The sequence below is a fragment of the Salmo salar genome, chromosome 18, assembly GCF_965601325.2.
Source record: "Salmo salar chromosome 18, fSalSal1, whole genome shotgun sequence".
NCBI lineage: Eukaryota > Metazoa > Chordata > Actinopteri > Salmoniformes > Salmonidae > Salmo > Salmo salar.
This window is the reverse complement of record NC_138308.1, coordinates 77,878,345-77,894,710: the sequence shown is the minus strand read 5'-3', so window position 1 is coordinate 77,894,710 and position 16,366 is coordinate 77,878,345. Positions and strand designations below refer to the sequence as shown.

Below are 16,366 nucleotides of genomic sequence, written 5' to 3'. Positions count from 1 at the left end.
CTTCAATTATACACGGGGCTCATAGCCTAAGCAGGGGTGGTGTATTATATGGGTTAGGGTGACTTTTGTTTCTTGTCAGCGCTTTTTACAAACAGTTTTTATCCAATGAAGAAAACGAATGACTGACACACTGTAAAATTGATGACGACAAATCCTACTGTCCTGTACTCTAGTAGGCCTAACATTGAGCTACAGTATGCTCTCTTTCCCTCAAGCTCAACTCTGGACCTCGAAGCCAGCTCCACTGCTTATGTTTATGAATTCCTCTAATTAGAGATTGATTCAGACCTGGCACACCAGGTTTGTGCAATTAATTATCAGGTATAATAGAAAACCAGCAGGCTCCGGACCTCGTAGGGTAACAGTTGAATACTCCATGCATGCAAACTCCGCCCAATTTGCCAGTCCGCTGCATAATAGACGCACACTGTCACACGACATGGAATAATAACTCGCTCGCTGGAGTAAATCCTGTGTTTGCTTTTGTTTTATGTTTATCTGAACGTGAGGCACATGTATTGTTTTCTCAGTTAGGACAACTGCTCGACAATTCTGGTAAACTTACCTTTGGAATTCAGTGCGAGTTTTGAGGAGGTGCGCTCCATCAGAATTACGCAATGGACAACATGATTTTGAAACATATGGAATTTATCTTGGTTCTACAATACTTTATTCCTTTGATCACTCCAGAGGTTGCAGTTGAGAAAGGTATGTATGCGTTTACTTTTCCCGATCTTTAATAGTCATATGTGTAACCAGTTTGGTCATTCTCGGTAGGTAAGCCTAACCTTGTTTGGAAAGGTAGAATTCCATGTTCATTTCCTGAAACCGACGTCAGCGACTGTGAAGTTCATGTTTTTTAATTCTCTGTTTTAATGAAAGTGCATGTTGGATCCAATGTAAATTCTGCATCCATTAAAATATATTTTGTTCATTTGACATGGACAAAGCCAGTGGTGTGTAGTACTTTAAAGTATTTTTACTTAAGTCGTTTTTTGGGGTATCTGTACTTTATAATTTTTTTGTACAACTTTTACTTCACTACATTCCTAAAGAAAATAATGTACTTTTTACACATCATTTTCCCTGTCACCCAAAGGTACTCATTACATTTAGAATGCTAAGCAGGACAAGAAAATGGTCCACTTCAAGCACTTATCACTGAACACGAATGCATAATTTCAAATCAACTATTTTATTTGTCACAGGTGTAGACCTTACAGTGCTATGCTTACTTACGAGCCCCTAACCAACAATGCAGTTAGTTTTTAATATATATATATATATACAGTTGAAGTTTACATACACTTAGGTTGGAGTCATTAAAACTCGTTTTTCAACCACTCCACAAATTTGTTAACTATAGTTTTGGCAAGTCGGTGAGGAAAACTACTTTGTGCATGACACAAGTAATTTTTCCAACAATTGTTTACAGACAGATTATTTCACTTATAATTCACTGTATCACAATTCCAGTGGGTCAGAAGTTTACATACACTAAGTGTCATATTCGTGTATGTAGGTGGCAGGGAAGTCAGGCGCAGGAGAAACCGAATTGGTTAATCTGGAGTATTTAATTTAAAAAAACTCCAAAACCAAAGTACAAAATAACATGGGTAAAGTATACCCGTCGCACACCGATACACAAATCCACGTAACATAACATCACAAACAATCACCGACAAGGACATGAGGGGAAACAGAGGGTTAAATACACCACATGATTCATTGGATTGGAAACAGATGTGTAGGAAGACAAAACAAAACCAATGGAAAATGAAAAACTGATCAATGATGGCTAGAAGACCGGTGACGTCGACCGCTGAGCACCACCCGAGCAAGGAGGGGCATCGACTTCGGCAGAAGTCGTGACAGTACCCCCCCAGCAGCGCGTTGACACCGGCCTCGGGGACGACCCGGAGGACGAGGTACAGGGCGATCCGGATGGAGACGATGGAACTCTCGAAGCAGGGAAGGATCTAACACATCCTCCACCGGAACCCAGCATCTCTCCTCCGGACCGTACCCCTCCCAGTCCACGAGGTACTGAAGACCCCTTGCCCGACGTCTTGAATCCAGGATAGATCGAACGGAGTACGCCGGGGCCCCCTCAATGTCCAAAGGAACCTCCCGCACCTCCGCCTCTTGGAGCGGGCCAGCCACCACCGGCCTGAGGAGAGACACATGGAACGAGGGGTTAATGCGGTAATAGGAAGGGAGCTTTAACCTATAACATACCTCGTTCACTCTCCTCAGGACTTTAAATGGCCCCACAAACCGCGGACCCAGCTTCCGGCAGGGCAGGCGGAGGGGCAGGTTTCTGGTCGAGAGCCAGACCCTGTCCCCCGGTGCGAACACCGGGGCCTCACTGCGGCGACGGTCTGCGCCCACTTTCTGGTGCCGCACGGCACGCTGAAGGCGGACATGAGCAGCGTCCCAGGTTTCCTCCGCGCGCCGGAACCAGTCGTCCACCGCAGGAGCCTCGGTCTGACTCTGATGCCAAGGGACCAGAACCGGCTGATACCCAAACACACACTGAAAGGGAGAGAGGTTAGTGGTGGAGTGGCGGAGCGAGTTCTGAGCCATCTCTGCCCAGGGCACAAACTTCGCCCACTTCCCCGGTCGGTCCTGGCAATAAGACCTCAGAAACCTACCCACACCCAACTCTCTCCACCTGCCCGTTACTCTCAGGGTGAAAACCCGAGGTAAGGCTGACGGAGACCCCCCCAGATGTTCCATGAACGCTCTCCAGACCCTAGAAGTGAACTGGGGACCCCGATCAGACACTATATCCTCAGGCATCCCGTAGTGCCGAAAGACACATGTAAACAGAGCCTCCACCGTTTGTAGGGCCGTAGGGAGACCGGGCAAAGGGAGGAGACGACAGGACTTAGAAAAACGATCCACAACAACCAGGATCGTGGACCTTGTGAAGGTGGAAGATTGGTTATAAAATCCACCGACAAGTGCGACCACGACCGTTGTGGAACAGGTAAGGGTTGTAACTTACCCCTGGGTAGGTGTCTAGGAGCCTTGCTCTGAGCGCACACTGAGCAGGAGGAAACATAAACCCTCACGTCTTTAGCTAAAGTGGGCCACCAGTACCTCCCACTAAGACAGCGCATCGTCCGATCAATCCCAGGATGACCAGAGGAGGGTGACGTGTGGGCCCAGTAGATCAATCGATCGCGGACAGCAGACGGAACATACCGACGCCCAGCTGGACACTCAGGGGGAACGGGCTCTGCACGTGACGCCCGTTCAATGTCCGCGTCCAGCTCCCACACTACCGGCGCCACCAAGCACGAAGCTGGAATTATGGGAGTGGGATCCATGGACCGCTCCTCTGTGTCATACAGCCGGGACAATGCATCTAACGTTCTGGGAACCTGGTTTGTAAGAGAGGGTAAACACAAAACGGGTGAAAAACATGGCCCACCTTGCCTGGCGAAGATTTAGTCTCCTCGCTTCCCGGATGTACTCCAGATTGCGGTGGTCAGTCCAGATGAGAAAAGGGTGTTTAGCCCCCTCAAGCCAATGTCTCCACACCTTCAAAGCCTTGACGACAGCCAACAGCTCCCAGTACCCCACATCATAGTTTCGCTCTGCCGGGCTGAGCTTCTTGGAAAAGAAGGCACAGGGGCGGAGCTTAGATGGCGTACCCGAGCGCTGACAGAGCACAGCTCCTATCCCAGCCTCAGACGCGTCCACCTCCACTATGAATTGCAAAGACGGATCCGGATGAGCCAACACAGGAACCGAGGTAAACGGAGCCTTCAGTTTCCTAAAAGCCCTGTCCGCCCCAGCCGACCACTACAAACGCTGCAAATCCCACCGTGATTTATTTAGACCTCGATAATCAATGCACGGGCGCAGACCTCCATCCTTCTTCACAAAAAAGAAACTCGAGGAGACAGGTGAAATGGAGGACCTAATGTACCCCTGACGCAGGGATTCGGAGATATGTCTCCATAGCCACCGTCTCCGCTTGCGACAGGGGATACATGTGACTCTTGGGAAGTGCAGCGTCTATTATGAGATTTATCACACAATCCCCCTGTCGATGGGGTGGTAATTGAGTCGCCTTCCTTTTACAGAAGACGAGAGCCAAATCGGCATATTCGGGGGGAATGCACACGGTGGAGACCTGGTCTGGACTTTCAACCGTAGTAGTACCAACGGAAACCCCTACATACCTACCTGAGCACTCTCGCGACCACCCTGTGAGAACCCTCTGTGGCCAAGAAAAAGTGGGGTTATGACTAGTTAACCAAGGTAGACCCAGCACCACGGAATACGCAGGAGTGTCAATAAGGAAAATACTATTTTTTTCCCCCTTGTGACCCCCCTGCGTCACCATACTCAAAGGAGCTGTGGCCTCCTTGATCAACCCTGACCCTAATGGTCAACTATCTAAGGTGTGAACGGGGAAAGGCACATCCACGGCTACAATGGGGATCCCTAAACTACGAGCAAGAGCTTGATCAATGAAATTCCCAGCCGCGCCTGAATCTACTAGCGCCTTATGCTGGGAACGCCGGGAAAAATCTGGAAAAGTAACAGACAAATATATGTGCAACAGAGGGCTCTGGATGAAAATGGTGTCTACTCACCTGGGGTGGCGCCAGAGCGCCCTGCCTGTTACCTCGATTCCCAGAGGAACCTACCCGGCACCGACCAGCAGTGTGACCTCTGCGTCCACCCATGGTGCACGAGCGGGAACCCCCTCCAGTCTCCCTGTGCACCATCCCTCCTAATTCCATGGGAAGAGGAGAGGGGGTGCGGGAGGAGGGAACCACCAGACCCCGATCTGGACGTCCGCGAGCAGCCAGCAGGTTGTCCAGCCGGATGGACAGATCCATCAGCTGGTCGAAGGTGAGGGTGGTGTCTCTGCAGGCCAGCTCCCAACGGACGTCCTCATGCTCGATCAGGGCCCTGTGATTCCATCCCGTACCGGCTGCCAGGGTCCTGAACTCTAGGGGAAAATCCTGGATGCTCCTCATCTCCTGCCTCAGATGGTAGAGGCGCTCACCCGCCGCTCTGCCCTCGGTGGGTGGTCGAAACTGCCCGAAAACGGCGGGTGAACTCCTCAATGGTTCAACGCCGCATCTCCTCCTCCACACACAGCGCTGGCCCATTCCAGGGCTCTCCCGGTGAGACACGAGACGAGGGCGAAACTCTTCTCACGGTCAGTTGGAACTGGGTGGACCGTGGCCAGATACAGTTCTAATTGGAGCAGGAAACCCCGGCAGTTGGCAGCACTCCCGTCGTAACCCTGAGGCAAGGTTAGACTGAGGCCACCGGGTTCCAGTTGGCACGGGGCGCTTCGGATAGACCCTGGTTGGGCTGGTGGAGGCGCTGGATGAATTCCCTGTCTCTCCCAGCGGTCCAGATTCTGGACAACGCGATCCATGGCGGCACATAGATGGTGTAGCTTCTCTGCATTCTCCTGGATGCGCTCCTCCACCTCTCCGTCCGGGGTATCTTCTCCTGCTGACTTCAATATGCGGGTCGGTGATTCTGTCATATTCGTGTATGTAGGTGGCAGGAAAGTCAGGCGCAGGATAAACCAAATTGGTTAATCTGGAGTATTTAATTAAAAAACAAACTCCAAAACCAAAGTACAAAATAACATGGGTAAAGTATAATAGTCGCACACCAATACACAAACCCACGTAACATAACATCACAATCAATCACCGACAAGGACATGAGGGGAAACAGAGGGTTAAATACACAACATGATTAATTGAGGAACAAATCGCATCTCTGCATGTCTGGCAGACATATCAGTGTGGATGACGGATCACCACCTCAAGCTGAACCTCGGCAAGACGGAGCTGCTCTTCCTCCCGGGGAAGGACTGCCCGTTCCATGATCTCGCCATCACGGTTGACAACTCAATTGTGTCCTCCTCCCAGAGTGCTAAGAGCCCTGGACAACACCCTGTCATTCTACGCTAACATCAAGGCGGTGACCCGATCCGGTAGGTTCATGCTCTACAACATTCGCAGAGTACGACCCTGCCTTACACAGGAAGCGGCGCAGGTCCTAATCCAGGCACTTGTCATCTCCCGTCTGGATTACTGCAACTCGCTGCTGGCGGGGCGCCCTGCCTGTGCCATTAAATCCCTACAACTCATCCAGAACGCCGCAGCCCGTCTGGTGTTCAACCTTCCCAAGTTCTCTCACGTCACCCCGCTCCTCCGCACACTCCACTGGCTTCCAGTTGAAGCTCGCATCTGCTACAAGACCATGGTGCTTGCCTACGGAGCTGTGAGGGGAACGGCACCTCCGTACCTTCAGGCTCTGATCAGTCCCTACACCCAAAGAAGGGCACTGCATTCATCCACCTCTGGCCTGCTCGCCTCCCTACCTCTGCGGAAGCACAGTTCCCGCTCAGCCCAGTCAAAACTGTTCGCTGCTCTGGCACCCCAATGGTGGAACAAGCTCCCTCACGACGCCAGGACAGCGGAGTCAATCACCACCTTCCGGAGACACCTGAAACCCCACCTCTATAAGGAATACCTGGGATAGGATAAACTAATCCTTCTAACCCCCCCCCCCTCCCCCCTATCCCCCCCAAAAAAAGATCTAGATGTACTATTGTAAAGTGGTTGTGCCACTGGATATCATAAGGTGAATGCACCAATTTGTAAGTCGCTCTGGATAAGAGCGTCTGCTAAATGACGTAAATGTAAATGTATTAACCAAAAATATTGTTACGGTGCAAACAACAAACCCCATAAACTGCAGAGAGAACCTTAAGCAAACTTGTCCGCATCTATCGCTAAACCCACAGGTAGGTAACAATCACTGTGGGGCGAATTCTAACTTAGAGTTTTCACTTCTCCCGTGGAAATTAGGATTTGCCCCTTTATGAAATGGGATTAGTGAACTCCTCTGAACTTCATCCAGCAGTCGATAAGGACACAGTCTACAATACAAACAATGTGCTGCTATTAATCTTATTTTACGAATTTCAAATGGACATTTGAGTATTGAAATGATTAATGTTTGAAAGAATAATCAGGACAACATTCAGATCCGCATCAGTCTTTGTCAAATTCTATTTTTGTAGTCTAGACTCATGGCAATGTTTTTGTTTTGCTCTCTCAGAGTTGGAGAACTTCCAGTGTTCCCTCTACTCCTCTAAGGCCATGAACTGCAGCTGGCTTCCAGCCAATCAGACTGCAGATGACCTCCAGCTCTACTACTGGTGAGAACTATTTTACTTCAAATTCCTAATCACTCCCTACCCAAAGCAACGGACTGACCGTAAAGGTGTGTGGGTTAAATCACTGGGGAAGCCAGAAAAAAATATTACAACCCTTGTGTTGTGATAATTGTGTTCTCTATAACCTGATAGTTTATATGCCTTGCGACCATTATATAAACTCATCAAAAAAAAGAAACGTCCTCTCACTGTCAACTGCGTTTATTTTCGGCAAACTTAGCATGTGTAAATATTTGTATGTACATTGTCATTGTCGTGTGTGTGTGTGTGTAGGTGGCAGGGAAGTCAGGCGCAGGAGAAACCAACTTGGTGTAACTGGAGTATTTTAATTTAGATAAAACAAACTCCAAAAACCAACGTACATAAAAAATAACATGGGTAAAATAACCTGTCGCGCACCAGTACAAAATACACGAACACATAACCACAAACAATCTCCGACAAGGACATGAGGGGAAACAGAGGGTTAAATATACAACATGTAATGAATGGGATTGGAATCAGGTGTGTAGAAAGACGAGACAAAACCAATGAAAAATGGATTAATGATGTCGACCGCCGAGCACCAGCCGAACAAGGAGAGGCATCGACTTCGGCAGAAGTCGTGACCTACATAGCAAGATTAAACAACTGAGACAAAAACTGAACAACTTCCACAGACATGTGACTAACAGAAATTGAATGTGTCCCTGAACAAGGGGGGGGGGGGGGGGGGGGTCAAAATCTAAAGTAACAGTCAGTATCTGGTGTGGCCACCAGCTGCATTAAGTACTGCAGTGCATCTCCTCCTCATGGACTGCACCATATTTGCCAGTTCTTGCTGTGAGATGTTACCCCACTCTTTCACTAAGGCACCTGCAAGTTCCCGGACATTTCTGGGGGGAATGGCCCTCACCCTCACCCTTAGTCTGTGCTTCCGACTTTGTGGGAACAGTTTGGGGAAGGCCCTTTCCTGTTTCAGCATGACAATGCCCCTGTGCACAAGGCGAGGTCCATACAAAATGGTTTGTCGAGATAGGTGTTGAAGAACTTGACTGGCCTGCACAGAGCCCTGACCTTAACCTCATCAAACAACTTTTGGATGAATTGGAATGCCGACTGCGAGCCAGGTCTAATCGCCCAACATCAGTGCCCTACCTCACTAATGCTCTTGTGGCTGAATAGAAGCAAGTCCCTGCAGCAATGTTCCAACATCTAGTGGAAAGCCTTCCCAGATCTCCATATTAATGCACATGATTTTGAAATTAGATGTTTGACAAGAAGGCTTACACATACTTTTGGTCATGTAGTATACATTCAGTTTCTTGTGAATTGAAGGACAATTATGAAACCCATTTTTTTTATTATTGGTACATTTTTGGGGGGAAGCCTTGCTTCTCTTGGCATCCATTAGTACATGCCACTGCAGACTGAACTGGTAAAATAACTCCTGGCACACTGAATATTTGCAGATGAAACATGAATTGCCAATGGTCACATAGGCCTAGAGACCTTTGCCAAGGCTTCTTCTACCAATTTACTTCATATTTTGTTTCTCCTACACATCCTACCATCATCTTAGACGTCATTAAGCTTCAGGAGTGCAAAGGTTCATCTATCAATTCAACTGACAAGCAATGGCACTGAGCCCAACCTAGATGTAAGTGTCAGTTGAGCTGAGCAGTGACAGATTCTCATCCCTAATGTTTCAGGTACCCTGGTGAATCCCACAAAACAGCATGCAGTGACTACAAGGACAGAGCTGGTGAGAAGACAGGATGTTGCCTGAGAGGAGACTTCCTTGAACATGATGTCTACTTCCACTTCAATGGGACTCTCAATGGTTTGTCTGTACAGAAAACCTTCCGGGTGTGTCCTGTACATTATGGTAAGAATAACTACTTTTTTAACAGTTAAAAATACATGTTTGCGATATATCCTCATAGTATGACCTGAAAACCATTCAAAAAAAATTATATTTTCTTTGAATTCTAAAACTATTTATCAAGGTATAACAACTAATCAGTAATTACTTGATACTACCCAACTCAAGTAATATTCAATATTGTTGATATTACCAATACTCTCATTTATCTAATGGTCTACTGTATGTCCGATTCTCTTCAGTCAAGCCCCCGGCCCCTAGGGTTAAGATCACAGAGGAAGGGAAGGATCTCATTCTGAGCTGGGACCCTCCGGACTTAGCCGCTCACCGCTGCTGGGTTTACATCTTAAACTACAGCAAGTGTCAAGAGTCTCTGGTAAGCCATGGATGTGTGTATAAACTTTTATTTATCCAAGCAAGCTAGTTCTGAACAAATTCTTATTTACAATGACAACCTGGTAATTGCCGATGTTTTCTTCTGTTGCACTTCCCGGAAGAGTTTTCAATAGTTTCATATTTAATTTAACCTTGGTTCTTTATGGTTCACTCGGCCATTGTTGGACAGATTAGTCTCACTGAGATCAAATCTATTTTGCAACAGAGACCTGATGTTCAAAACATGTGGATGTAATAATGGTGAATGATTTATTAACCGATAACGAGACCTGAGTTTATTTGTTCATCTGGCTACAGACAGTATATAGGTCAGATGAAGGGTTGGGCGTTCTGGTATTGTCACGATGAGATGGGCTACTTATCTGAATTACACAAATAAAAATACAGCTTTAGTCACTGGAACGTGTTTACACTGCTTTTACGGACATAAAGGGGTGGGTGGGTGTGTGTGTGTGTGTGTGTGTGTGTGGTGTGTGTGTGTGTGTGTGTGTGTGTGTGTGTGTGTGTGTGTGTGTGTGTGTGTGTGTGTGTGTGTGTGTGTGTGTGTGCGTATCCTTGCATGTTTTAGTGAAATGGTACCGTTATCGGAGTTCCAGTCAATGTTGTGTGTGTTTCCTCCAGAGTAAGGAGATACAATACGAATATGATAATGTAGCTGTGTACGTGCCGTATGATCTGAGATGCCAATACAGAGTCCAGGTTAAAGCAGTCTATAAGAAGTCATGTGGCGCAGGAGCGAGCGACTGGAGCGATGTTGAACTTTATGGTACATACTCCACTTTCTTTCTCCACACTCTCTCTGTCAGGACACAGTCGATGATATAATTATATTAACATTGAAATAGTTTAAACGTTCCCTGTATCAAATAAAATGGAGGATGAATAAAAAGTGTATATTATACCATTAGTCTATGAAAATATTATAAACTGGGTGGTTCGAGCCCTGAATGCTGATCAGACCATATACCACGGGAATGACAAAACATGTATTTTTATTCCTCTAATTACGTTGGTAACCAGTTTATAATAACAATAATGCAGCTTGGGGAGTTTGTGGTATATGGCCAATATGCTAAAGGCTGTATCCAGGCAAATCAAAGTTTATTTGTCACGTGCGCCGAATACAACAGGCACCTTATATTGAAATGCTTACTTACTAACCAACAAGGCAAAAAAGGTATTAGGTGAACAATAGGTAAGTAAAGAAATTAAAACAACAGTAAAAATGAACAGTAGCAAGGCTATATACAGTAGTGAGGCTACATACAGGCACCAGTTAGTCGGGCTGATTGAGGTAGTATGTACATGTAGATATGGTTAAAGTGACTATGCATATATGATAAACAGAGAGTAGCAGTAGCGTAAAAGAGGGGTTGGCGCGTTGCATCGTGCGTAAGATCCCTTAGCTGTGGTATGTTGGCCATGTACCACACCCCCTCATGCCTTATTGCTTAAGTATATGACATTAAAATAGAATTGAGTACTATTGACTGTTGGTTAAATGTAATAGACTTCTAATCTAATAGACATGATTAGAATTAGACCCAGTCACTGACGTTTTGCTTGTGTTCCTTTCAGGTGTGGAGGATCTTCATGTTGACTGGTCGATGACTGTATTTGCCATCCTCATTCCAGCTGCAGTTGGCCTATTCATCATCCTGTTTCTTTGTTGTTTCATGAAGTAAGTCAACCTACATCATGGGTCAAGATTCTGTAGTGGGGGGGGGGGGGTCTAAAGAGAATGCTATCTTGTGTTTTCACTTAAGCAATTTACATTTTGGTGATTAGAGTTTTCATTGTGGCCTCTTTGGTTCTTTTCCAGGCACAGAGAGAAGCTTTTCCCCAAAATTCCACAGCCCTCCTTGATTTTGAAGGACATGCTGAACAGCAATAAGGAACGGAAGGTAAGAACAGCAAAAGCCTCTTTTCTTATTAGCAGTGGTCTAACAGTAAGGGGCTAGCTGAAGTTAGAGGACTTCACTTACTAGAAATGCTCAGCGTTTAGAGTACATACTCATATTGAACTTCCTCTTTACAATTCATCCATGTTGCCCCATGACCCTCACACACACAAACACTAACACACACACTAACACACTCCCCCTCATTCCCTGCCTTCCAGAGCACCATAGGGAATCTCTATGTCCCGGTAGAGGAGGAGGTAGAATGTAAGGTCATCCTAGACAAAGACCTTCCTCTTCTCATGATGCAGCCTGACCCCTGAGAGACTACACACTGATCCAGTTGTGATTACTGCAGTACAGACAGATAGATACAGCTACATCCGATATGACCTGGGAGCCAGATGACTTCAGTGTCATTGACCGACACACAGAGCAAGCCATGTTAAGGTGGACCCCAACTGCATTGCTGAAGAATGCCAGGACTTGGAGCTCCGCAGTCGATGGACTACTTTAACAAGTTGGACACAGACGGACAGTGTGTGGAGTATGGACTGTGGAGAATACACTCCTTTTCCTGGGTTTTTCCCTGGACTGTTTTGAGGCGTTGACGCGATGACTCCTGTATTGTTCTGAGTAACGTGTGTGTCTGTTTGTTTAGGAAGATACTAACAACTGTTCTCATGAACCTCTTGCATCCCACGGCTTGGGGTCATAGGTCAGGTGTTATCAGAAAGCCAGTGCAGGAAACGAGGGGGAGCTGGGCTCATAACCCTCACTCCTCGACCAAATGGAACATTAGTAGGCAGTGCCCAAAGATATGCCCAGGCAGCATTGCAAGCTTTATGAGTGATCAACCCTGTTCATCATGTAGTGATTTAGGGGACACCTACAAAGATGATCTCGTAGTGAGAGGTGCTAGACGATACATATCAAAGGCAAGAGGCTATATGCCAATGTGAGCTAGCTTGTCAACCTACTGCAGTTTATCTACCACATCTCTTGCTATTAAAGGGATAGCTTCCGTGTACATAATAGCTATGTGTAGAATAGGTGGTACAGATGTGTAGATTGTAAAATGTACAGTATAATGTAGTGGGGGCTGCTGTGGGGAGAACGGCTCATAATAATGGCATGAAACACATGGAAACCATTTTTGATGTATTTTATACTATTCCGCTCCAGCGAGCCCGTCACGAGCCCGTCCTCCCCAATTAAGGTGCAAACAACCTCCTGTGGTATAATGTATATTTTGAGTTTTGCATGTCAAGGAAATATTTTGTGCAGTTTAAAAAAATAAAAAATTGTACATGTTCTATATGTTTCCAGGTGGAACCTTGTTGGTCTTCTACATGCCTGGTCGAAATTAATCTCCACACACTCACTCATCCGGTATCATTCACATCAAATCTAAATATATGCAGAGACTCTTCCTTGGCAGAAATTACACCATGTTATGTCATTAAATGTTAATGAAAACAATTACTTTTAGGAGGCCCTGAACAAGTTCAGACTTATCTGTTCTGAAGTACACTTGGCAATTAAAAAACATTCTGACAGAGCAAGCAATGGGCAAGTCAGTAAAGGCCTAGTGCACTCTTAGCTGTTTTATGAAAATCAATCTAGTGTGTTCAAATAATATCCCAATCAACAAAGAACTGAATAAACTAAGTTCTGCCCCCCCTTTTAATTTTCACAGAGGGATTGCTCCCTGGAATATGTAGTTTCATCCATATAATATAATTAAGCACTAAGGCCTGAGGAGGTGTGGTATATGGCCAATATGCAATGGCTAAGAGCTGTTCTTAAGTGCGATGCAACACGGAGTGCCTGGATACAGTCATTAACTGTGGGATATTGGCCATATACCTCAAACCCCCAATGTGCCTTGTTGCTATTGTAAACTGGTTAATAACATAATTATACCAGTAAAAAGTAATTTTACCTGTGGTATAAAGTCTGAGATACCGCAGCACTCAGGACTCAAGCCACCCAGTTTATTATAATAATTATAAAATGTGGATCCTGGATGCTAATTTGACGAGCATCATTCCAAGTCGTGCTGTATTGGCCGTTACAGACAAATCTATGCCTGCTATCAGTTCCATCTGAAAATGATCACTGCGCCTCAGTAAGACTATCATGTTCATGTTGCTTTCTGAATCAGCTCTTTTATTTATCTCAACTCACACATTATTTCCCCTTGCTTCCAGCCTAGCATTTAGTTTGGTGCAGCGGGGGTTAATATAAGCCTAGATTTCTGCCTGTCCGACCTCGGAAACAATGTTTCACATTTGAATTTCAATCTCTGTAGTACCATACATAGAGTGAACGGTGCCGAGACGAGACAACTTTTTCTGAGCAAAGTCATTATCATGGACATATCCAAGTAGCCAAGTGGTTAGAGCATTGGGCCAGTAACCGAAAGGCTGCCAGATCGAATTCCCGAGATGAAGGCAAAAATCTGTTGTTCTGCCCCTGAACAAGGCAGTTAACCCACTGTTCCAAGGTTGTCATTGTAAATAAGAATTGGTTATTAACTGACTTAACTAGTTAAATTAAGTTTATATATATTTTTTTTTCATCCAAGAAGATGCAAAAGATAAAATAAAAAGATCTCATTAACAAAACTTCAGTTAGTGTGCTGTCATTCCAGGTTACATGTGAATGTATTCATGATACAGCACTGTCTCAAATCAAATGTATTTATAAAGCCCTTCTTACATCAGCTGACATATCAAAGTGCTATACAGAAACCCAGCCTAAAACCCTAAACAGCAAGCAATGCAGGTGTAGAAGCACGGTGGCTAGGAAAAACTCCCTAGAAAGGCCAGAACCTAGGAAGAAACCTAGAGAGGAACCAGGCTATGAGGGATGGCCAATCCTCTTTTGGCTGTGCCGGGTGGAGATTATAACAGAACATGGGCAAATATTCATAGATGACCAGCAGGGTCAAATAATAATAATCATAGTGGTTGTCGAGGGTGCAACAGGTCAGCACCTCAGGAGTAAATGTCAGTTGGCTTTTCAAAGCCGATCAGTCAGAGTATCTCTACTGCTCCTGCTGTCTCTAGAGAGTTGAAAACTGCAGGTCTGGGACAGGTAGCACGTCCGGTGAACAGGTCAGGGTTCCATAGCCGCAGGCAGAACAGTTGAAACTGGAGCAGCAGCATGGCCAGGTAGACTGGGGACAGAAAGGAGTCATCAGGCCAGGTAGTCCTGAGGCATGGTCCTAGGGATCATGTCCTCCGCGAGAGAGAAAGAATGAAAGCTAGAGAGAGAGAGAGAGAGAGAGCATACTTAAATTCACACAAGACACCGTATAAGATAGGAGAAATACTCCAGATATAACTGACTGACCCTAGCCCCCCGACACATAAACTACTGCAGCATAAATACTGGAGGCTGAGACAGGAGGGGTCGGGAGACACTGTGGCCCCATCCGACGATACCCCCGGACAGGGCCAAACAGGCAGGATATAACCCCACCCACTTTGCCAAAGCACAGCCCCCACACCACTAGAGGGATATCTTCAACCACCAACTTACCATCCTGAGACAAGGCCGAGTATAGCCCACAAAGGTCTCAGCCACGGCACAACCCAAGGGGGGGCACAAACCCAGACAGGAAGACCACGTCAGTGACTCAACCCACTCAAGTGACGCACCCCTCCTAGGGACGGCATGGAAGAGCACCAGTAAGCCAGTGTCTCAGCCCCTGTAATAGGGTTAGAGGCAGAGAATCCCAGTGGCGTTAGGGGAACCGGCCAGGCAGAGACAGCAAGGGCTGTTCGTTGCTCCAGTGTTTTTCCGTTCACCTTCACACTCCTGGGCCAGACTACACTCAATCATAGGACCTACTGAAGAGATGAGTCTTCAATAAAGACTTAAAGGTTGAGACCGAGTCTGCGTCTCTCACATGGGTAGGCAGACCATTCCATAAAAATAGAGCTCTATAGGAGAAAGCCCTGCCTCCAGCTGTTTGCTTAGAAATTCTAGGGACAGTTAGGAGGCCTGCGTCTTGTGACCATAGCATACGTGTAGGTATGTACGGCAGGACCAAATCGTGAAGATAAGTAGGAGCAAGCCCATGTAAGGCTTTGTAGGTTAGCAGTAAGTGTATGATTAGGTCCGGAGACATGTTGGACAAAACCCAAGAAAATTATCTGCCATGACTACAGGAATTCAGGGAACTCAGTGAGGAACGCTGTATATGGCCCAGGAGGCCTGTAAACAGTAGCTATAAAAAGTGATTGAGTAGGCTGCATAGATTTCATGACTAGAAGCTCAAAAGACAAAAATGTTGGTTTTTTTTTGTAAATTGAAATATGCTATCACAAATGTTAGCAACAACTCCGCCTTTGCGGGATACGCGGGGGATATGGTCACTAGTGTAACCAGGAAGTGAGGCCTCATTTAACACAGTAAATTCATCAGGCTTAAGCCATGTTTCAGTCAGGCCAATCGCATCAAGATTATGATCGGTGATTAGTTCATTGACTATAACTGCCTTGGAAGTGAGGGATCTAACATTAAGTAGCCCTATTTTGAGATGTGAGGTATCACAATCTCTTTCAATAATGGCAGGAATGGAGGAGGTCTTTATTCTAGTGAGACTGCTAAGGGGAACACCGCCATGTTTAGTTTTGCCCAACCTAGGTCGAGGCACAGACACAGTCTTAATGGGCATAGCTGAGCTGACTACACTGACTGTGCTAGTGGCAGACTCCACTAAGCTGGCAGGCTGGCTAACAGCCTGCTGCCTGCCTGCACCCTATCTCATTGTGGAGCTAGGGGAGTTAGAGCCCTATCTATGTTCGTAGATAAGATGAGAGCACCCCTCCAGCTAGGATGGAGTCCATCACTCCTCAACAGGCCAGGCTTGGTCCTGTTTGTGGGTGAGTCCCAGAAAGAGGGCCAATTATCTACAAATTCTATCTTTTGGGAGGGGCAGAAAACAGTTTTCAA

At 46.2% G+C, this 16,366-nt stretch overlaps 1 protein-coding gene across 1 annotated transcript; it reads left to right on the top strand.

Moving 5' to 3' along the window:
- Positions 1 to 417: 417 nt before the first annotated feature.
- On the top strand, positions 418 to 11,853 carry LOC106577668 (interleukin-13 receptor subunit alpha-1). The gene is made up of 8 exons (XM_014155985.3): positions 418 to 708; positions 7,120 to 7,219; positions 8,929 to 9,104; positions 9,344 to 9,477; positions 10,119 to 10,263; positions 11,076 to 11,178; positions 11,320 to 11,401; positions 11,620 to 11,853. The coding sequence occupies exons 1-8, from the start codon at positions 618 to 620 to the stop codon at positions 11,719 to 11,721; spliced, it is 933 nt and encodes a 310-aa protein (XP_014011460.1). The 5' UTR covers positions 418 to 617; the 3' UTR covers positions 11,722 to 11,853.
- Positions 11,854 to 16,366: the final 4,513 nt, after the last annotated feature.

Excerpts from the sequence above, each read along its gene's own strand:
- LOC106577668 (XM_014155985.3), top strand. The coding sequence starts at position 618 with ATGGACAACATGATTTTGAAACATATGGAATTTATCTTGGTTCTACAA. Across the intron at positions 709-7,119 it reads AGAGGTTGCAGTTGAGAAAG|AGTTGGAGAACTTCCAGTGT; the intron begins GTATGTATGCGT and ends TTGCTCTCTCAG. Across the intron at positions 11,179-11,319 it reads TTTCTTTGTTGTTTCATGAA|GCACAGAGAGAAGCTTTTCC; the intron begins GTAAGTCAACCT and ends GTTCTTTTCCAG.